The 24,192-nt window shown below is 38.5% G+C and overlaps 1 protein-coding gene across 3 annotated transcripts in view; it reads left to right on the forward strand.

Moving 5' to 3' along the window:
• The window catches only part of CADM2 (cell adhesion molecule 2), a 669,939-nt gene that overhangs the window by 611,830 nt on the left and 33,917 nt on the right, over window positions 1-24,192 (forward strand). For 2 of the 3 annotated variants that reach the window (XM_037377971.1, XM_037377972.1), the window contains one exon: window positions 6,070-6,189. The exons of the other annotated variant lie outside the window; for it this stretch is intronic. In XM_037377971.1, the coding sequence (XP_037233868.1) occupies window positions 6,070-6,189 (120 nt within the window). The remainder of the gene's footprint in view (window positions 1-6,069; window positions 6,190-24,192) is intronic. 3 annotated transcript variants of the gene reach the window in all.

Genomic DNA, 24,192 nt, shown 5'->3' on the forward strand with positions numbered 1-24,192 from the left:
AATAGAGAAGTTGTTTCAGGACAATTAAGGGTAGTTAACTTTTTTTGTCAATTTTCAATGTATGAGATGGCATAATCAGAAATAATTTGTTACTATACCTTGTTTTTTCGTATTCATCACATTCTTTTATTTTGTCATAAACAATTGTGTTAAGAGCATGTCTTGTAAAATGTGCTGTGGTGTGCTACCAGGTCCTCATACTTTTAAGGGATTTGGGGTGACACCATGCTGCCACTAGTAAGTACTAGTACTGAAATGGCCTTTGTCCTTTCATGTTATAGTCTTAACTTTTTAAGGATAAAATTTGGACCAGCGATGTGTAGATACCAATTTTTTGATTGGCTCTTTGAAAACAGGAGACATTGCCTTTTTTGCTGTATTTTTGTAATACTTCGTCCTCCTTCATTTGCTACTGAAACCTATTGCTTTTGAAATAGGAAAAAAACCCCACAGAAATCCACCAACCTATGAAACCTTCTATAGGAAGAGAGAGCTATTGTTCTTCCCATTTCCTAACTTAGGAAAAAAGAGCAATGAGATCAAAATCCTAGCATCTCTTAACCCTTGGAGTTTTTTCCCTCTGTCCTGGCTGTTCAACCAAACTATGTTTAATCAAACTTTAATAAGCAGTCTCACATCTTCCAGCATTTAATATCATCTACAGGCCCATGAAATGTCTTAGAATCATGGGTCTATGTGAATTGCTTTTCTAAGCTGCCTAGCCATTTTAGCTGTATGTCATGCAATGTGAACACATCCACCAGACGTCTCTTAATGGTTTTAACTAGGGATCTAGATCTACATGGAGCTTTTGTTAAAAGGGTTTGGATATTTTTCAATGACATCTGATTTGCTAGCAAAAATGTCAAGCACATAATTGCCATTTCAGAGTTTCATAAATCCGAATCAATTAGTAAAAAGAACCCCTTGACCTCATGTCCGTGAGCCTTCGTGATCATTCAGTCTAAGTGCTAAGGAGCTATTGGCACATGATATTCAAGCTGAATGATCCTTTTGTTCAATCACGTTTTCTCAGAGCAAGGCTAAATGCAGCTCCCTTTGAATTTAAAACCTTGCTAAATTATTTAGTACTACATACCACAGACTGATTAAATTTTGCACAGAGTAGTGAGATTGTTTCCCAGGTAGGTCATCACTCAGTTCAGTTTACCACTTAAAATTTCTTTCATTCTCAGTCAAAATACAGCAAGGGCCATCCATCATTATCACTTTGTCCTTTAATTTTTCTGTCAGCCTTTGTCAAGCTTGAAACAAAAGCCTTTACATTTTTATCAACTGCAGCTATTGTTGTCTGAGTTGTGCTCAGTCATTTCAGAATATCGTCGTGTTTTTACCAAACAAGTCAAATATTTTCAATAGGTCAGGTCTATCTTTCATATAAGCCTGCTAAACCAAACAGGACCATTTCTCATTTCTTTGGAAATGGAAAATAAAAATGCTTAGGGCCAAATCGACAGTGAGAGTAAATTGTCCAAGCTCCCTGCACTTAAATGGATGAATGTCTTCTGCCTTAGTAGAAGAACGTGGCGTCAATTCAAGAAAGAAGGAGAGGTGAACAGGAAATTTTGATCAGGCAAGGCCTGACAGTGTTCTGAGATGATCTTGTACAACACTCTTCTGCCACTCGTAAACAGACCACATCTGTGCCTCAGCTACAGAGCAGCCTCCAGACCAAGCCAAGCATTACATGCTCCTCCTTTTTCCACTGTCCGCTCGCAATTAGCCATCAAATTACCTTCTGTCTGCCTTCATCTTGACAGTGCTCATGTAGCTTAATGGCTTGCTAACAGACAGTAGTGGCCATCAAGAACACCTTTCTAGAACCTTCCCTGTAGTTTTCTTTGCATCCACTGAGCTCTGACATTACCTCTGGTCCTCACTGAAAGTTCTTGGCTGAACATTTGTGGCTCAGCCCAACCCCCTGCTGTGCCACTAGGGAGGGGTTAGGAACCCATCTCTTTCACTGAAAAACCAATTCAGGTCTTACATGTATAACCTGTGGGAACATACGTGAAAAAGAGTTGGAACTGGAGTCAGTAACTCCTCTTAGCATGAAGTCTAACCCCTTTTCCATTTCCAGCAACTTTCATGGAAACAATTAATTCTCTGTGAATTGTTTGTATTTCAGAGGTAGCAAGGTGATGAAATGAATGCCAACTTAAATACAGTATTGAATTTTTGACTGCATATCTGTCTGTCAGCAAACATCCATTTTTGATGATTTTGAGTGAGGTCTCAAAATTAGTGGTGACAATTGCTTGACTTCTAGATCTCTGAGCATGGCTTTTCTATTTCTTTGGTTCCCCATCTGCAAAATATAGCTATTTTCTGCTTCACAGGAGGCTAAGGATTAATACCTTAGTATTATTGAAATAGTGATCTGGTGCATTGATTTGGGTATGGTTACTCGAATTAAAAAGTTCCACTTTACAAGGTCTCTCGGTCATAATGATCCCTCGGTATTTAGTGGCATGAGAGCCATATTCAAAACCTCTTTTTCAGTTGGATGTTCGGTACAACTATCTCCAGAAATTGCAAGGCCAGAAAATGGAATTAAATTTCACTCCGCCACAGGTTTTTGGGGTAGAAGTCTGCAGATCTGTTCTGTTAAGTTCCTTCATGACAGAGAGCTCAGAAGGACAAATCTACATGGTCCCGTTGATAGTGTGTTTCTGAGCAGCAGCCAAGAGGGGGCTGTGGGTAACATCAAGTGTGCCTCGAGATAGCTGTGCCCTGCGGTGAAAACGATGACCAAAAAAACCTACAGGACTAGAAACAGGTCGAATTGTAATTCCATTTTCTGTCATGCATGCAAATGAAAAAGCACACCCTCTTTAAAGCACAGTGATTCATATGCCTTGAACAGACGCTTGGGCTGCTGAGTATCAGTTTATACCTGTAGTCTGTCTGATTTTGGAAACTACCAAACCTGCTTACCTCCTATGCCCACAATGCTTGATGGGATAATGAGGGGCACTGAACAGTACTTCTCTTTTTTTCTGAAGTGCATATTTTGCATTTTCTTACACAAAAACATTTTCAAGGCAAAGACAAGTAAAGTTTTTGCGAGCATCTATAAATCTTCTTGGAAGAACTGGTAAGGAGCCTTTCTATCAGGCTCAGTAGGACTGGGGGGTCCCGTACATCTAAAACTTTCAAATGAGGGGTTTGGGTGTTTTTCAGAATGCTAATCTATGCCTGGATTTGGGCTGTCCAAAATAGGGGTTAAGGATGGGATATGGTCCAAGAGCCCCAAAATGTGTTGTCTGGAGAGGTGGGAGCTATGCCGTTACTTTACACATACATTCCTGTTGCACCCTGATGTCGTTGAAGATGTGATTCTGCTGGGCAGAGTCTTGAACCTGAGCAGGTATGAACCAGGCATTTCTATAGCCCAGAACAGACTTCGATTTCATGCTTGGGCAGTGCAGGGTTCTTCAGGCTGCTGATTCCTGCTTTGCCTACTTGCACTGTAGTCTTTGAGAGCAAGTAATTGTAATGCGGTGAGCAAAGCAGACCAACTGCAGTCATTTGCATGGTGAATTTCACCTTACTCTGCTAAGAAAGAAACAAAGACAATGTTATTGCTTGTATTTACGTTTATTTTGAGAACATATGTTTTCCTTTGAGGCTTTTGACAAGCTGCCACTTTGATGTTTGGCATCAGAGTTTGTGACTTTGATCAGGAAACTAATTTCTGCACAAGTTTTCATTATTCTTGATCTAATCAGAAAAGATGAATCTATCACATCTGTATTAAACCACTGATATATCCTAGTTTCTGTTAATTAGTCTGTTTCCTAGGTAGCTTTTCTTTTAAAATAAGAAATCATGTTGGAAATACTTCCATGAAGAGAAACCAGAAAGCAATGAACTTCTAAATTCGACGGTGACTCATTTAAGCTGTTAAGTGGTAAAATAGGCAGGCAGTTTGTTAGCAGAATAGAAAGCACTGTCATAAAACTATTACTGTATTTGCCAGTTGCAGTTACCTTGCTATTGCATGGTCTTAAGTAAATGGTATATTTAAGAAAGATAATTAATGGAACCATAAATCACACTAATTGGGTTTTACCTACAAGACTGATTTGTAAAGCTTTTCTAATAAACAAGGCTTTGCTCTCCTTATGAAGCAGGTGGGGTTTTTCTGTTTGATTTCATTTTAGGCAGATACTTATCAGGGAAGGAGTTTCCCTTTTTGGGAAGCAATTCCATAGATCAGTACATGTGACATGTATCTTTTTAACATGTTAATTTATTTCTAATGCTTGTTATACTCAGTTCTGTTTAATTATTGTTGTACTCACACTCCAGGTTGTTACCATTTTTCCTGCTGATTAGAGTGGCTACACTGTAGGGTTTTTTTAAAAGCCTGTTATAATTTTTCTGGTTTGGGAATATTTTTACTGAGAAATGTATTTAATAGCAGTGTGCAACAGATGAAAGAGGGATCTCACGCCATTTTCTGAGGGCTTCAAAAGTGGAAAATCCCACAGGTGTAGATTCCAGGAGAGTAGTGATGATGTTTATCAAAACCAGAGGAATACAGAAAATTGTAGGTGACTCATAGATGTCAACTGGCAAGGAGACCTTTAAAGTGACAAAATAATCTGTCATCTAGTATGAAAATAAGGTAAGCATGCTAATTTGAAGTCTTAAGAGAGCAATTATGCAATGCTGAACTCAAGGACCCTTTGTCTGAAATGTATTCTGTAGGGCCCAGTACTGTAAAACTGTGAGCTACTTCAGCTTCCATTGATTTCAGTCAGAATTGATGGTACCGAGACCAATTGCATTTCTTTCCACAGCAAAGGGAAGACAGATTGTGGGTCAGATTTTTAGTCTTTTATTGCATTGAATAGCACCCTTCAGAAATATTTTCACTGAAATCAGTATGGAATGGGTTACTCACCATCAACTGCTGAGCAACTAGTCCTTTCCTTTCAAACCTGCAGTATAAATAATCTGAAAAAATGTCAGATGCTTTTTATGTCCTTGCGGAAATGCTTTTCTGTAGTTCTCTTGAGGGCTTTTTTTTCTTTGCTCTTTAAAACCTGCATTCACCTTATAAGCAAAAAGATACTGGTCTTTATTGTTTTTGGCAGTATAATCAAAGTATTTTCTATCTGTGCATCTGGTTATGTTCTACTCTGTGCTGGAGCATTTTGCAACAGGCATTGTTGGTTCCTCTGCAACGAAGCAGAGGCACACCTAAGCCTGACATACCTGCACTTGATCAAAAGCTGAAGGGTTTTGTAGGATGCTATCATCAGGGCTATGCATTTTTTCTGACTAGTGAACATTAGTATACAATAATATATATTATCATTGTGACACAGGTCATAATATTATTAACAATTCTGATTTTTAGTTCTAAGCTGTTTTAGAGAAATACTGATATATGTATTAATAATACATTTTAAGTAGTAAGGTTGAAAGATGACTGTGCCTGCTAATTAGGGTAAAGATTTTGAAATATATTCTGCTCTGGATCTTAGCAGACAACTGTGTCTTAAACAAATGTGTGGGAAGAAGAAAAGCAATCCGGAAAAAGCAGCTCTTATAGTTAGTAGCATTTTCTCCCCTTTCTCCTTCCATTGAGTCTGTCTGAAAGTGGGTGTTTTAACATACAGCCATTTCTCGTTAACATGTGTGTGTTTATTTTAGCATGATGGTGTTGTTTTTTCATCTCCCACTCTGACACAGCATGTTTCATCCGTATATGGTTTCTAGTATATGAGACATTTAAAATGGCTCAGTGAAGAAATAGATTCTTGTCACTTAAACAGTCACTCTCCAGATCTGTGGAAACTTGGTCATTTTAACTGTGTTTTAAATTCTGTATGCTCGAAGATTGACTATAAAAATTGAGAGTGATATAATGTCAAGAATTTAAAGGTACTCTGTTGTACCAGTAATAATTTATGTTAATCATGTTTTAATTTAGTCATTTTTTACATACTTGTGTTTACAAATTAAACCACTATTATGATTCTCCTTTGTTTGCATGATATGATTTTATTTTATATTTTTTTTTCCACTCACCAGATGTTTTCAACACTTTGCTTCCCACTACTGTCATCCCCTCCCTTACCACTGCAACAGTCACAACCACTGTAGCCTTAACAACCAGCACAACCACATCGGCAACAGCCATCAGCACCAGAGGTACAGTATGCTTCTTTGTTATGGCCTGGAAAACACATTCTAAATAGGAAATGACAGGTTTGATTTTTAAGAAGGATAGAAATTGCTAAAGCAAGGGTTCAAACACTTCAATATATATTTTTAATAGAACAAACCACAGGATGGTACACGTTAAGAAAGATTTCGTATGACCTTGGATATTTTCATTGCTCCAGCAGTGTTATGTGAACTTTGACAGGTTGCTTAAATTATTTGTATACATTTGCATTTATTTTTTTTAAGGTTAGTAAATTAACTTTAATGTAAAATGCAAGCATGCTATTTTTAAATAAACATGACCTTTTAAAACTGGTTATTTTGGGTGCTAATGTTTAAAACAAGATAGGCGTCTCAGCATTGGAATTACTGTTGATGCAACCTTGCTTGGTAACAGAGGCACTGCATTACATCACCTTGTTAGTCTTTTATATTTTAAGGTATTCCTGTCTTAGGGGTGTCTTTATCTTACCAGGACTAGAGTAAATGAGCTGAATTTTCTCTCTCCCCTCCCCGCCCCTCATCCTGTTGGGTTTTTGTCTGTTTACAGCTTTTGAAACGTTTCTCGTAATCCTTTGCTTTGTTATGGGCAAAGTATAAGGCTTAATTTTACTGTTGTATTCAGTGACTGATCAGATAACTGTTCAATAGCAAAGATGTGTGTGTAAAGTTTTGCAGATTATCATCTTCTGAGTAGTTAGTAATCTCTCATAGTGAGTGAAATAGCAGAAGGTTCCTATGTGGTTGTTGAAGGCTTTCATTGTGCAAGGAGACGGGAAATAATATTCACTTACCACACTGCAAGTATTCACATGATGAGATATAATTATTCCATGAAAGTTAAGACAGAGCTATGAAGTCTTCTCTTCCTGGAAGCATTGTTATGAATGAGTCAGTTGTAGTAACCTGCCTAACTTGCATGAATAAGCTGACCTAAAAGCAAGTCCATTGTATAAAGATTGTGATAGTATCAGATCACCCGACTTCTGCCATAGGGCACTGGTATTTTAATATTGTGGCCTTTGTGTAATAAGCTGTCATCACATCTGAGATTACATTTTTAAGCTTTAATATTACTTATAGTGTGAGAAAAATATTGTTGTTCTAGTGAAAAAGGGAAAGAGTGTTAGAGTAGTCCTTTCCATCCTGAAAAAAAGGATAGACCATGAAAACAGTGCTCACAGGTCTGAGTATTTGCAAGAGGAATTTCCTGAAAAGGGACAGAATGACAGGAATGAACATGTATTTATAAAAGAATCTTTTGGGGGTCAAGCAGCAGAAGCTTCCCAGCTTTCTGACGGATCAGATCCTGAAAGGAAAAAGTGCTTGGTGTGCCATGTTGGTGTTTGCTGTCCTGAATGAATTCTTTTCTTTTTGTTGTGTGGTCATGACTAAAGTATGTCACTGTTGTGATTGTACATTTAGTGTACCAATGTTATTAAGGCATTGTGCTAACTCTTTAAGTGTGGTTTAGGACCTCATTTTCCTTTACTCTGAAGTGTTTGTTTTCACCGTTTGTGTGCCTGGCATCAAGAGAAAGATCTGGAGAAGCAGAACCCTCTTCTAAGCTTCAGCTCTAATATGCATGAGAATGCACGTAATTTCATGCTACAGTAATAGAGACTGCTTTAAGAGAAAGCAAAAGAAGGAAATCTGGGTGAAGGTGATCAATCACTGTCGTGGTTTAACTTCGGCTGGCACCACCACACAGCCGCTTGCTCACTTCCCCTCACCCAGAGAGATGGGGAGGAAAATTGGAAAGGAATGTAAAACTCAAGGGTTGAGATAAGAACAATTTAATAGGTAAAGCAAAAGCTGTGAATGCAAGCAAAGCAGAACAAGGGATTCATTCACCACTTCCCATGGGTAGGCAGGTGTCCAGCCATCTCCAGGAAAGCAGGGTGCTAGCATGCCTAACAGTTACTTGGGAAGACAAACACCATGTCGGATGTCACCCCCACTTTCTTCTTCTCCCAGCTTATATACTCAGCATGACATCATATGGTATGGAATATCACTTTGGCCAGTTCGGGTCACCTGTCCTGTCTGTGTCCCCTCCCAATTCCCCGTGCCCCCCCCCCCCCCCCCCCGCCCTCTCTCTGGCAGGTCCCAAGAAACCAAAAAGTCCTTGGTTTAGTATAAACATCACCCAGCAACAGCTAAAACCACCAGTGTCCAGTCAACATTGTTCTTACATAAGAGACAAAACACAGCACTGTACTAACTACTAAGAAGAAAGTTAACTCTATCACAGCTGAAAACAGGACAATCACTAAAATACAAGCACTTGCTTTTCCCAGAAAAATAATTGAATGCAGCAAAATGGATGAGAAGATAAGACTATTTCAACCTTGAGGAACTGGTAGATATGGTCTCGGGCAGAAAATCTAAGAGACAAAGGAGTGTAGAAAGACTATTTCTTGAAAAGGTGGTATTTGAAGGAAAGTGGCAGTCTATCCCATGAAGAGGGAAAATAGGACACTTGTAATAGACTAATGGAAGTGCCTATCTAACAATTTAAGAAATCAAAAATCACAAAAATGTGAAAACGAGATTACTGTAGGCATAGGTCATAGAGTATACCAATGCTGAAGAACAGGAAACCAGGCATAAAATCAGAAACAACCAGATGCAAAAGTAACTGTAACTAGCAAGGTGTGAGAAACTTATCAAAACAAAATGGTTTAGAAATCCATCAGGTGAAATACAGAAATAAAGAAATGTAGTGATCCTATTCATGAATGATTAAGACAAGGCTGAAGTAATTGGTGTTTTATCTTGCAATGTATGACAACTGGAGTGCTGTTTCTAATAGGGATGTCACCCTGAAAGATGACCACAGAGACAGATCAAAGAACAAAGACAGGAAGTCTAAATACATGCACTACGTGGAAGCTGAATGCACCAGTTGGTTTGCTTTTGCTTTCACAAAAAAGAAAAATCAGTATGACTGATGAAGAGTTATTTTCCAAGTTCAATGGGAAATTAGTAGCAAAGGCATTTAGTGGGGAAACTTTCTAAGTGTACGGGAGACAGTGACACAATGTAGCTATTGAAGTTCTACAACTTTCTTCAGCCTTAATTTCTTTAAGAATGCTTGATTGCCATGGCAGAGGGAAATGGACAATATGCTCTCCTTAGGTCGCTTCCTCCTCTATGTTTCTTGGATCCATAAACAAATAATGTTCACAAACTTACAGTGAATGCTGTGAAGGCAGATTTCTGCCATCCTGAAATGCTAGACTGAACCTTCTCTAGACTGTCAGAGCACCTACACACCAGAGATACAAATGGTATAACAACCATTTTGGAGAGGATCAGATTTTCAGTAGTATCTGTTTCTGGCTGAGCAAAAAGTACCATATAAACATATCTTCCTTCGACACTTTGGCTTCTTATACTGACAAGATTTTTGACATGAAGGAGTATATAAGAACATAAAGTTGAGAAGCTATTCATGTATTTTCAACCTTCAAAACTTTTTTTTTAGTTGAAAGCAACATTTCTCTCTTTCTTTCTTTATCAGATCTTGTTTGATCATGCCTTAAATAAACAGAAGTTCGTCCCAGATCATCAGGAGGTCCATACTAATTAATAATATTTTTTAACTAGATTTCAAATACCTGATATAATAGTCTTGCTGGATGTATTTCACTAATTCTATTCTAAAATTATTACTTGATATTTATGAATCACCTCAGGTACATTTTACAAGACATTCCTCTATTCTCCGTGACTTTTATGTAGTCCACCTTGAGGATATGTTACTCAACATCCAGTCACAGGAGATGTATTTACAGGAATGTGACACAAGATATAGAGAGCCCAGACAGTCTGTAAATCTAAGGTATTTTACACTATGATCATCGTACCTCATCATTACCATACCAAAAGCCTGAATTAATAGGAAAAAAAATATCTCCAAACCATCATCAGTTAATTCTGGAACTGGGACCCATCTCTATCTTAATTTGCGTGGCATTTAGTAAACAACATGAAAAAAAGCTACTGATCCAGTTGGATGACAGCATGATAATTCGTAAACATATTGTTTAGTCAAACTTTTCACTTTCTCAAATGTATGCTTGCTTTTGTGCTCAGTCCTTTAGGAATTAATTATTCTTTTACTGGTACATTACCTACTAACTCAAAAATTCTAAACACAATTTGATGCCAGTGAAGAGTATTGCCCATTATATGTTTGTCAAGGGTATCTTAAAGCTTAATAAGCATGATGAGTAATGTACAAAAAAATGAGAATAAAATGTATGAGAAGAAACAATTCTAGAGGACTACAGAAAGGATAGTTATGCTCTGTATGAGTAGTTTCCTTTCTATCAGGTTTATGTGATGTTATTTGTGAAAACTATGCATGGATCCATGCTCGTGTTCCCTTTTGTGACTGGGAAGAGGCACAAGAGGATTGTCGATTTGCCCCCAGTAGTGAAACAAGGGATGCCTCCCTTGGAGAAAATTTTTGTTAGCATGAAATTAATTTAGATGGTTCTGTGCCAATCCTTCATAGTTGTGTAGGTGGAAAGGGAGTGTGATTAACAGTCTAGGAGAATCCACCTCGAGTGAGAACAGCTCTGTGTTCCTGGATTCACAGAGGAGAAAGGCTTGAGCACACAAATATACATAAAACCCTCCCACAGGCTGGCATTATGTTAATTACACACACACACACACTGTGATTTTTTTAAATTTAAATCCTTTTCTTGTCATGACAAAAAGTCAAAGCGGTTATAAAACTTGGAATCTTTGACTTACTATTGAAGATTGAAATCTCACAACCATTACCCAGATAGGTAAAAAAATAACATTGCAAGAACATCCCAAATTCAAAGGATAGATCCATTCCATTTGATTGCACCTATCAGGTTGATTCAGTCTCAGCTGACTCACTTGTCTAATGTCTGTGCCAGAATATTCAAAGCTTTATATAGCAACGCCTAAAAACATCTCCAAAAGTCATTGCATATAGCAGAGACATGGTGCTGCTCCCAAGCAGCTGCACTTTGAAGTTCAAGAGTTTATTTAATAGTCACGGTGACCAAAAAGCCAATGTACACATTTATATATGAATGAATGAAATCCCTGCTTTATTATAGTCTAGTTTTCTTTTATTGTTTTTGGCTCTGGTATAAAAGAAAGGTTTCTTAAAGTAGATCTGTGAAGCTAAATTTAGAAGAACAGTTTACAGTGGGTTAAGGAAGTGTTTGAGGATCTGATTATTTTGACAACTATTGCCAATGTAATTTAAGTGTATTTCTATTTAATAGCATAAATTTCAACCATCTTAGCTAAAATACTATGTTACTTTCTTTTTCTCCCATTTTTATCTGGATCAGGGGGGTGTGTGGAGAAAAAAATAGAATACCTGTTTCATTATAGGCAGTTTAAATGCAGAAACAACTTGGATAGTACTTGCAGTCCTCAGGTTTTTTCATATAAAAAAAAATGTTAAGCATTACCAGTTCTTGTTATTTCATTTTTCTTACACATAATCTGATTGATATAACTTGGAACTTTGAGATATTGACAGAGAAAGAATCAATAAAGCAAGGAAAAGGTGCAGAATATGTGGGGGACAAGGAAGATGAGGGTAGACGTATTTTAAATATAGTTGCGTATGCTTACTTGCATTCAACCCTGCTAATAAAAAAATGACCATTGTCTAATGTTATAATCAATTTTGTATGGCAGCATGCTAAAAGCTAGTTGTTTTATATACTACTCCTTAGCTGTAAAAGTAACACAAAATCTAATTTGTGTCTGGTTTTACTCAATCCATGTAAGAAAATTACAACTTTTGGGGTTTTATTTCTTCTTTCTTATCTTCCCTTCTCTTATAATGATCTCCTACTGGTTTATCCAACTTCTAGATTTCCCAGGAGACCAAATAATTTGAGGTTCAAACCAACAGTTCTTTAAATTATTTTTTTCCCACCTGACATTCAAGTAAGCCTTTAGCACCCATCTTGCAAGAACTGCGATGTCTTGATTTTACAATTACTTCTTTCATTACCTTTGCTTTTCATTCTGCTTGTTTCCTGGCTGTTTAGAAGGTGTGCTAATAAATCATGTTAAACCTAAGTTAGACCATGACAAAATCCCAAACCTATTTTACAAGCTTCTTTTTGTTAGTCTTGAAACCTCCAGGGCTGTCTGGTCAAAGCTATCTGTTACCCAGGTGAAACATCCACAAGCTACAGCTGAGCAATAGCTGGGAAACCTTCCCTAGCCAACATGTGCAGCCAGCTGAGAAGCCAGGAATAGAAAGTGGCCTTCCATTCCTTGGCACTTGTATGGGCTAAATAGAGATGACCAGGAAGAGAAATGGTGCCCAGTTTCCCAAGGTCCTCTACTAGCTAACAGGTGCAGAGGGTCGATGCAGGAGTCTAGCATTGTCTGCCTTCTTTTCCTTGTGCTCTCAGCTCCCGAGGGCTCTGACATTGGAAGAAAAACTCCGCAGCTGTGTTGATGTATGGCCTCGGCTCATCGGCAGGCAGGTGGCTCCTTGGGCCAAATCCTAGGTGTCTGTGCAAGCAGAAGGACAAACTCAAACCAGAGAGCCAAAGTACCCAGAGAGCAGACAGTAAGATGGCAAGATTTGAAAGTTACTGTTTTAGGATCAAACAGTTGATTTTTTTATATCAAAATATACCTGTTGCAGTGTGATTAAAATATGATGTTTATGGAAATATAAGGAAATTAGAACCCAGAGTTTAAAAACCAAAAGTATTAGGCAGTTCTGTGCTCCTCTCTTCTCCTGTGATACCTTCAGGATGCACAAGAACGACGCCATGCACAGGGGAATCCAGAATACTTTTGCCCAACATGAACAAGGAAGGTGAATTTTATAAGTTCTGTCTGTTTTCTTGTAGATTCCTCAGTGTTTCTTCTGACTCCTTCAGTATATACAGCTAATTTGGTTTCACTTGCTGTTTAAGATGCATCACTCCTGCTAATTTCTAGAGTTTCTGGAAAGAGAGAAAACCAATAGCATTAAAACAGATTAAAAACACCCAAACCCTTTGATGTTAAAGTCTGTTTTGCCAGCTTTTTCTTGAGAAATTATTCTTCTAACGTGTACCTGCCCAATCCTCATGCATTTGTGCCGTCTCTGGCTCCTTATGTGTTGAACAGAAGATCTACAAGTGTATTTTCAAGAGACTTAGGAGTCCGTGGTGTCTATTTGAGGGGAAACAGAGTATTTATTCCTTTCCCTAAGCAACATTTAATTAGGGTTTCATTCCACTAGTCGGGCTTGGTGGTACAATTAATGCTGCAAATTCTCAAAGCTCACAAAATTAAGATCGATAGGAGACCGTAGCATCTGTTCTAACTCAAAAAACCCTTTGTTTTTTAGGTCTGATAGATACACAACCAGGAAAAGCCTTCTTATAATATCATGAAAATGGCTTTTGAGAATATTAATGCAGTGGATAATGTACACAGATTTGATAGATACAAAAAATTTTAAATTAGGAGTCCTCAGGTGTTTCTGTTATGCCTTAACCTCATGGTATAAGGTATCTCCCCATAGCAACCAAACAAAAAAAAAAACCCAAACAAAAACAAACCAACCAACCAACCAAAAAAAAACCCCAAAAAACAACCACAAACACACCAAAAATCCAGACTCAAGTAATTTCTTACTTTACTGTCTAGAATCCTACAGATTTCTAACTATGTTCACAGAGAATTAGAATCATGACAAAAAGTATATGCTCACATGCGTGATGATCATAGGCCAGAAAATGCTAGCTGCAAGCAAGAGGTTGTACATAGTGTGAAAATAGTCTATGGTTATTTTTTTTTTAAATTAAAGCTAGGAATTTTGGATATTGTTGCATCCACAGAAGGTATCTACCTGTGGCTCAGAGGAAATAGGACAACAGGGTAGTAAATAGCATTGGATTGTGGTTATGAAAGGAAGTACTTTTTCATGCAGTGTGAAACTAAATATGAAACCGTTTATCACTACATGCTAAAAAATTGGAAATATCCTGATATGTATATTGTGAGCAGACAAAACTGAAAACTGAACATTTCTGTGTGGAATCCCCAGTTCTCAAATAGTGTTAAAAGGATCTTCATAGTTGTAATGTCAATCCAAGAGTAATCGTCAAGTCAGCAGGCGTAGCACTGAAGCAGTCTAGCCACAAAAATTCTGGCAACATGACCCACATCATGCTACTTACCTCGATTGCCATGATACACACTTTTGGGCTTTTCAATTTTTATCTTTTACAAGCTAAAGGAAAGAAATATGCAGTTTAGAAAATTGTCATTTTCTCCACTTAACAGCTGTTATGATGCAAGATGAAGACTGTCGTCATTATTGTGTGTTATTTGGTCATATTATTCGTGAAATGAGGCTGTTGCATTCTGGAACAAATAAAGATAGATTTCATACTCTGAACAGTTTGCCATGTAAATGAACATCATAAACGAGACATAGATTACAACACAGGCATGCTGAATACATGAAAGGAATGGAAATATCATAATATCATATATTAGGAACCTGCTTTTTGTGTCTGGAACAAATATTTCTAGTGCTAACAAATCCATCCAGCTGTCAGCTTGCAGTAATGAAGTATGCAACTTAAAAAGTACACAATGATTTCCAGCCTTGATGGATTATCACTTAACCCAAAATGCAACGCTGTACAGATAAGTATCACAAATGGGTGATGGTCTGATAAAGATTCCATTATATAGCTGAGCTCCGGAGAGGCTTCAGCAATGCGTCAGGATTTCAAACATTCCTAAACCTGAGCTCTAATCACACTGGGGGGGGGGGGTAGGGTTTCTACTGCGTATGAATTATGCAGTCTAACAGTCTCTATTGTAAGCTAGCAGTACAAGAGATTTTCCAGCTTAAGAGTCCCTTCTGCTGGAAGCGTGCTTACTGCTTGCAAAGAAAGTCCTTTGCTCTGAATTTATCCTGAGATTTCCCCTCAGGTGCTACAGATTGTAGGGTCTTAGTACTCCTTCTGCCCAGCCTCCACACGTAACTAGCAAGGAAGCACAGGCCTTTCAAAACAGTGCGTGGGAAGGACTGAAGTCATCAGTATCACCACCTCTATGTCACATGTAACACCAAAGTCAGTATGTGCCGAAGCCTGTAACCCTGCTGACCATTTTCGTCTGACCTCAGGCATAACGTTTCCTACATTTTATTAATATATAGTCGTTTTCAACATGCAGATGTGAACAAGACATGAAACCTATATTTTTATACTGTCTTCATACTAAATGAATACTCCAGTCATGCTTAATAATCTTGTGACTTTCAAAATAATAATTCAAAAAAATTAACTATTCATACCTGCTGCTTTGAAAGCCAGAATTCAGCTGATTTCAAGACACTTTGGGGATCAAGTATTTACAGTTCTACTAGTGGTTTGGCTTGCAAATTGTTTACGTGAGTTTATCCCATCTAGCTGACAGGTAGTTTTGAGGTTTAGATGAATGTGGATTTTCCAGTCCAAAGAGAGACAGACTATTTTTAGTGTGTCGCTGTTTAGTGCAGTCTGTTGCCTGCACATATGTGAAGAATTTCCTCTATAGAACTATATAGGCTGTAATATCCTTTCTTCTATGTAATACCTTACATATACATAAGCTCATTAACTGTCAGTGGGAGTCTATGTAGTTTAGTATGTTATTCATAGATAAAATCTGTGATCTGCTAAGTCCAGAGGGACCCATTGGGTCAGTTAGCCTAAATTCTTGGATAGATTCCACTGTCATAGATTTATAGTGAAGAACAGAAACCTTTTTATTAAAGAGCATTCACTGGAACAGAAGTAGACTTAATTTAGGAAGGAAATAACTAAGGAAATGGAAAATCCACAACTTCCTTTGGTGTTTCTCCTTGACAATTAACTATCCACTTTGTTATAGACTTGAGCCTTGCTTTTCAGTTAAATTTCTCTGTGGTTAAGCTATACATTGGTTCTTGTTAAACCTTTCTCCAGTAAAAAGGCTTCTCATTCTGTACATATTTTCTTCTCAAAAGTGAACATTTATTGTAAAGAAGATGGTAAATATGCTTCCAAATGTATTGTTGGACTGTATTTGAAATAATTGAATATATGGTCTTAAGGATCTTATTAAGACTTTTGGTTGAATTATTTATTTTAAAGATGTTGTCAAGCAGATCTTCAATGGTGAGTTTTAAGGGAAATGCATTTCTTATAACAAGGAGAAATATTAGGCACATAGTTCCTGTTAAATATGTTTCATTGTTGCTGTATTTATATCAAATCACAAGGCTAATGTAGTTCTATTTTATTTAGGGAGGTATTTATGGCATTTAAAGATAGTACCAGCAAAGTCCAAGATCTTTTTTTCTCACAGTACTGCATAAGGCAGTTTTTGTTAAGTTTTTTGCTGTCAGGATACTGATGAAAGGCTTCATTGCTAAAAGCAAAGGTATACAACTAAGTATCGTTACAGTTAATCACAAGGACAACTAAAGCAACTATTCCAGTGCCATGTGGGGTGTTAAAAAAAGACTGAAATGATTCCAACAAGGTCTACAAGTGAGGAAAGGAAAGAAAATGAGAGGAAAAAATGCTTATAGTTTCAAATTTATTGCTAACACCTTTAATAAAAAATGCACGTCTTTCTCACTAACCAGTGAACTAAAGTCATCAACTGTGCCTTTGAAGCTGAAAAGATTACTCTCTCTGCCCTTGGTTTCTCTGACACTCCACTTGAAACACAGTTAATAACTTCCAGTGTAAGCCTCACAAAATACAGAATTGATACTAATTATATTAAGTTTTTTCGATGAAAGATGACCTTGGTAAAACTCGAAGCTACAGCATTCCCCAGAACAATAAAATAAAAGCAAAATCTACAAAGAGTGACTTTGGACATGATTTAATCTGACCTATTAATTTTTGCATGTGAGGTTATTCAGGCAGTGAATACAAAAAAGGGTATTCTTAAAGTAATATTTTAGCATTTTCTGAAGGATTGAAATCAATTGCCTAGCCATCCCCTTTTTTTGCCGCATTAGTGATTCGGGGAGTCTGTTCTGTGTTGACTTCAGAGACTGAGCCATGGAGAAAACTGGGTGCTGTGGTACTGGGAGAGGCTGGCTTGTGTGCACACATCGTGTGCCTGCCGGAACGCTAAAGGTGCCTGGCCTGCTGTGGTGGTGGTGCGTGTCTTGACGTCACTCTGCTTCTGACAGTGGGGTTAAAATGTGTTTCCATGTTGCAGCTAAGACTAGAAATACAAAGAAAGCGCTGCTGTAGTTCTATTTCTTTAAATCAAAAATCTTTAAAGGCTAATATTTTCCTGCGGTGTGGCCATCACATTGGGTGCAGAAAAGCCGAGTCAACAAAGCTGAAGTGAAAAAAGGCAAAAAAACCCCAAAACCCAATGTTTTAAAAGATTAACTTTAAAGACACCTTAGAGGAAAGAAGCAGAAGAGAAGTCTCGTTTGAAGTGTACAGTGTCGTAAATGGCTGTACCTAATCACAGCCCAGTTCAGTTTTTTCGTTGTAAAAATTGAGAAAGCGAGAGAATTACAAACTCATCTACTCTGAGAAATACAGGGTGGAAAACCGTATTCAGTAACACTTGACTCACTGTTTGGCTGAGTATAAAAGAATGAACAGGAAAGCACAAATGGAAGTGACTGAAAAAATGAAATTCAGAACCAACACAAGGAAGTACTTTTCTCTCAAAGAGAAATACAATTTTTCAATAGCCTACTGAGCCAAGTTTGGAATTGGAGGCATTGGGGTCATTAAAGAAGAAGGGAGATAGTATTCTGGAGGAACTGTGTTAACCAAGATGACTTGCAATGGGCTGAATGGCCTTTTCCTTTTCCCAAAATTTATGTTCTTTTTGAAAAACTTTGATTACAAGTCATCCTGCTGTGATTTAGATAGCATGAATTTGAAAAGAATGTATCAAATCCTTTTCAGTCAAGATGCTTGGGTTTCCTTCCAGCCTGAATTCTTGCAAGCCTGTAATAGAAAACCATCAGTCAAGGGGAAGAAGTATCAGTAGTAGCAATTTACGTTAATATACAATTTCCTTTTACAGCATAAAGGGTAAGAGACAAGGATCCTGGGCAACAAAGGCCACAATATAAATCTTTATGGGAGTATGTTATGGGTAGTCAAAAAAAAAAAAAGGAAAAAATCCCCAAGTCTGACAAACCCCTAAGATTGTCAGTTTGAGGAGGCCATTTATTTATTTGATATACATCTTTTCTCATGGCTAACAAGTCTCTACTGTACACACATCAGGTCATGAAGTACATTCAGCACCCTGCAGGGAAGAGACAACTTTCATTTTAAGGAATCCAGAGTGCCCCATCCATTTTTAGCATTAACTTTGGACTAGGTGCCTGGACATACTTGACAGAAGCTAGCTTTAATGACTATATTAATTCATTAGAAAATGGGAATATCATAGAAGGTTAATATGTAAAGCCTTTCCCTTTTTATTTTTTTTTAATGTAGTTTTGAATACAGACCTAACAAACATTTTTAGTGTTTCGGTTTAAGTTTGACTCAATTACTGTCTCCAGTGCAGGAATCCGCTCTGTTCCTGGTCTGAATTGGATTCTTGGGCACACATTATGATGCTCTGGCACAATTACTGCCATCAATCCTGAACTTGTTTATCCCCTTCAATGCAGTTTTGTTAGTGTGAGTGCTGGGTTGCTATTGTACATGGCTATCCATGTCAGAATGTCTGTCTGGTTTTGTTCCCCACCCCACCCCACCACCACCCCCCCCCCCCGTAGATAAGCTGTGTGTTTTAAAAAACAATAGCAGCCCTGGGTTATTTAAGTTTTTAAAGGATGCTTAATTCCAGAGCCCTGTCCCTCCAGTTCATCTCAGAAGCATCTGTTCCCAGTATTTCTGGAGTTAGTAATGCTAAGAAGAAATCAGTCTTTTATTACAATCAGGTTGGCTCTTCTCCACCACAAGACCTTGTGCCAAGTAATTTGAGTGGTTTTATAGAATCCCAGTCCCTATGGGACTTTTTTGTTGTTATTATTATCATAAGTCCCTGTATTGTAGCATGACCGTTGGGGAGTGTGCTAATTGTTTTTCTGTGATTGAAATGTCCACTTTTTTATTTCATGGTGCTTTTGAGTAGTATCCACTAATTCTTACCAAATCATTTTTGTGGGAGAAGTTACTGCAAATTCCTACTATGACATTCAAAGATTTTGGTTTCTATTTCCCGTACAGAATTTGCTTCTCTATATTTATTATAAAATACGAGTGAACTGTAGGAATTTTACATAATTTTAAATTCTTCTCAACCAAATAAACATTCAGGGGACTAATTCGCACATGAGAGAAATTCACATTAGTCTGTGGTTGCCTTCAGCACAATAATAAAGAAAATGGGTTGTATGCAGTGCGAAACATCTTGCTCTTGGTATATTTGCGGTGTGATGGAGAATTTCAGAACATCAGAAAAGTTCAAAGGCAGGAAACTTTTTCTTCTGTTTTTATAGGCAATACTTGCATGCACTTGTATATAATAACTGAATAAATAATGATCATAATAAGAACAACACATGGGTCTGTCTAAAATACATTTTCTAGTGTGTCTTTTATTAAAAAAGTGATGAACTGTTAAGCTGTGTTCTGAAGACAACACAATGATCAGATTCTAGGGCTTTGGATGTTAATGCTGCTCAAATAATTTCAGTATGTTGGTTTTTCTTTAATTCTTATTACTGATGAAAATATATCTGAGATGTCTTGCGTTACAGTCTACTAACCCTGTTCATACTGTCCCAGTTTCTAGTCAGTCTGAACAACTTTAAAAATCTTAATGTATTAAAACATTTTGTGAAGAATTCTCTGAATCTATGGTGGATGCATGCCAGCATTTGAGCTTAGTTCTGTATTCACATGCAAGCCTGAATAATTTTTTTTTATCTCAATGCAAATGAAAATTAAACATGCTTAACAGCTAGCATGTGCTTTAAACAGGGATCATATACAACACTGTCTTCATTCCCTTGGGGATCATCTGATTAGGGGTTTGTAGGAATGGACATATCTCAAACTGTTCTCTCTCTTGACTTGATGGCTACAGAATGCTGCTGCTAATTCTCCATGGTTTCACAAACTTCAGGGGAGAACCTGGAGTAAAATTTAAATGAATGTTTAAATCACAAGTGTCTAAAATTGAATGGGTCTGTCATTGGCCAAACAAATGGTTGAGAAAGGCGATAGGAGAAACAGAGATGGAGAAATGAAAGAAAATGAGTGGCTTCATATTCATTAAAATTTTCTGTGCATAGTAACCTCTCCAAGTTCTGTATTGTCCATTTCAGCCTTGTATTTCTCTATCACACTTTTTGTTATTATCACATGCCTTTTATTTATATCCCTTTTATTATTGATTACCTGATTTTTAAAAGGAAATAGCTTACCTGAGGAAGTATTTTGGATATGCCTATATTTAAACAGTTCTATTCAGTCAGTGTCTTAGATTTGGAATTAATTCATCATCAGTGGCTAAGGACTCTGTGTTTGTCTGGTTTGGAGAAAGGGGGGCTGAAGGATGATCCCCTTGCTTCCTGAAGCAATTGCTTTCCTGACACAGCTTCCTGAGGAGGGGAAGTGGACAAGGAGGTAGGGACGTCTCCTCCCTGGGATCCAGTGATGGGACTCATGGGAATGGTTCAAAGGTGCTCCAGAACAGCTTTGAATGTTAGAAAACATTTCTTTGCTGAAAGGGTGATCAAACACTGCAACAAGCTTCCTGAAGAGTGAGGTGGTTGATAGCCCATCTCTGTCTCTGTTTAAGAGGATTTGAACAATGCTTTTAATAGAATGCTTTAACTATTTGGCAGCCCTGAAGCAGTCAGGCAGTTGGACTAGATGATCCTTGTAGGTCCCTTCCACCTTGACTATTACGTTCTGTTCTGTCTGTTCTACTCCTATTCTATTCTATTCTATTCTATTCTATTCTATTCTATTCTATTCTATTCTATTCTATTCTATTCTATTCTATTCTATTCTATTCTATTCTATTCTATTCTATTCATCCTTAAGATTTATATCATGGTGGTCACAGCAGATACCTGATGTTGCACTAGAAATCACAAACCTCTACTTGAGATAGGTTCCTGAAAAGATCTAAGTTTTACATTTAATATCACACATGACAATTCAGGTCATCTTTACTTCCAATAAATTATAATCAAGGGATCTGAGCTATTTAAGAATGTAATATAATTAAAAAAGAAGACAAACAAACATTATAAGTGTTACCATTGTAGGTTTCCCCATATGTTGCTGGATTCCTTCAATACATGGCTATTTAATGCTTCAAAGAGCTATTTTAATTCTCTTTGTAAAGGTTAGAAGATGATCATTTATACTATGTTCAAAAGACTAATGTGGGAAAAGTACAGCTATTTTAGCCATACTGCAATATTAACAGTATGCTACAAGGAAGTCTTCTGGAAAGGGAAGGAATGAAAATGGCAGTCAAATGTCCTCAGAGTTAGTCTTAGTCAGCTGAAAGTTCCAAAAATCAGCTTTATTAGTCATGAACATCAACTAAAACCTAACTTCTAACTTCAGATCTTGGTCAAAAAAAACTGTGGATGTTTTATTTCTTAGTGAATGCACTAAGTCTGTTGGGATTTTTCGACATGATTATCGTGAAAGTGGACAAATTTTCTGTCAAAAAAGCCTGTTCTTTATTTAGTTTTAATTAATTGACCATTGTCAGTAAATTTATTCTTTCCATCAACATCTTATATTTTAAAATCTGTTTTACCCTCTGCTATTTCATTAGCATTAATTACTGTCTTTGCATTGCCTGTATCTTAGTGAAATAACAATACAGATAAAACCATAGAAATGCAGCACTGAAAAAAATATTTTTTTAACATTGTGGCAATAAATGCCATAAAATACATGATGACCACTAACAGTTGCAGGAAAGTGAACTAATTCTGACTGCATCCCAGTGCTACTCTTTCAGCAATCAAAACTAAAATGATGTATCAGCAGCAGAGCTGTGCTGCATTGGAAGCACTACTTACATACATAGTAGGGCAAAAGTATTAGAAAGAATGGGGCCTGCAATCTAGCAGTGTGTTACTCAGTCTAAACTTTATAATGTCATCTTTTTGTCAAGGCCTGGACTGAAATCTTAAGAATTTTTCATCAGTTTTATGTAACATTAAACATACACGTTAATTGAATTAGTTTGCAACTACATAATCACGCAGTATGTTGTTAACATCAGCACTTATCAAAGTGCTTTCCTATGATCTGTGATTTTTTTACCTTCTTGACATCTTGACATCTTATCAAATGTCATTAATCAGGCCGTAGATACCAGCCCAATCCTGGAAAAGCTTACCTGCACACTTTGTGTGTTATGGGCAATCCAATGGGAATCAGGGAATCATAGAACCATAGTATCACAGAATCATTTGGGTTGGAAAAGACATTTGAGATCATCAAGTCTGACCACTAACCCAGCACTGCCAAGTTAACTGCTAAAACATGTCCCTAACACCGCATCTACGTGTTTTTTAGAGACCTCCAGGGATGGTGATTCCACCACTTCCCTGGGCAGCTGTTCCGGTGCTTCACCACCCTTTCGCTGAAGGAATGTTTCCCAATATCCAGTCTGAACTCCCCAGGCATAACCTGAGGCTGTTTCCTCTTGTTCTGTCCCTTGTTACCTGGGAGAAGAGACCGACCCCCCCCCCGCCTACAGCCCCTGTCAGGCAGCTGCAGAGAGCGATAAGGTCCCCCCTGAGCCTGCTCCTCTCCAGGCTGAGCACCCCCAGCTCCCTCAGCCGCTCCTCATCAGCCTTGTGCTCCAGACCCCTCCCCAGCTCCGTTGCCCGTCTCTGGACACGCTCCAGCGCCTCAACGTGCCTCCTGCAGTGAGGGGCCCAAAGCTGAACACAGGATCCCAGGTGCGGCCTCACCAGTGCCCAGCACAGGGGGACGGTCCCTGCCCTGGTCCTGCTGGCCACACTGTTTCTGATACCAGCCAGGATGCTGTCGGCCGCCTGGGCCACCTGGGCACATGCTGGCTCCTGCCCAGCCGGCCGCCAGCCAGCACCCCCAGGCCCTTTCCCACCAGGCAGCTTCCCAGCCGCTCTGCCCAGCCTGCAGCGCTGGTGGGGTGGTTGTGACCCAAGTGCGGGACCCGGCACTGAGCCTTGTTCAACCTCATCCAATTGGCCTTGGCCCATTGGTCCAGCCTGTCCAGATCCCTCTGCAGAGCCTCCTGCCATCAAGGAGATCAGCACTCCACTGCCAAACTTGGTGTTGTCTGCAAACTCACTGAGGGTGCATTCCATCCCCTTGTCCAGATCATCAATAAAGATATTTGACTGGCCCCAGCGCTGAGCCCTGGGGACACCACTTGTGACCGGCCGCCAGCTGGATGTAACTCCATTCTCCACCACTCTTTGGGCTCAGCTGCCCAGCCAGCTTTTAACCCAGCGTGGAGCACAGCTGTCCAAGCTAAGGGCAGCCAGGTTCTCCAGGAGAATGCTGTGAGCAACAGTGTCAGAAGCTTTACTAAGATCCAGGTAGACAACATCCACAGCCTTTCCCTTATCCACTAGGTGGACCATCTTGTAGAAGAAGATCAAGTTCATCAAGCAGGACCTGCCTTTCATACCCCATGCTGTCTGGGCCTGATCCCCTGGTTGTCCTGCATGTGCTGCATGATGGCACTCAGGATCATCTGCTCCATAACCTTCCCTGGCACCGAGGTCAGGCTGACAGGCCTGTAGTTCCCCAGTTCCTCCTTCCTGCCCTTCTTGTAGGTGGGCGTCACACTGGCTAACCTCTGGTCTGCTGGGACCTCCCCAGTTAGCCAGGGCTGTTGATAAATGATGGAGAGGGAAGCTGTATCTTTTTTTTAAGTGAAATGCATGTCTTTGTGAGATTAGGACCATTTTTAACATTAGGCCCAAACCCCATTCTT

This window comes from Falco rusticolus, chromosome 2 (genome assembly GCF_015220075.1).
Source record: "Falco rusticolus isolate bFalRus1 chromosome 2, bFalRus1.pri, whole genome shotgun sequence".
NCBI classification, from domain to species: Eukaryota; Metazoa; Chordata; class Aves; order Falconiformes; family Falconidae; genus Falco; species Falco rusticolus.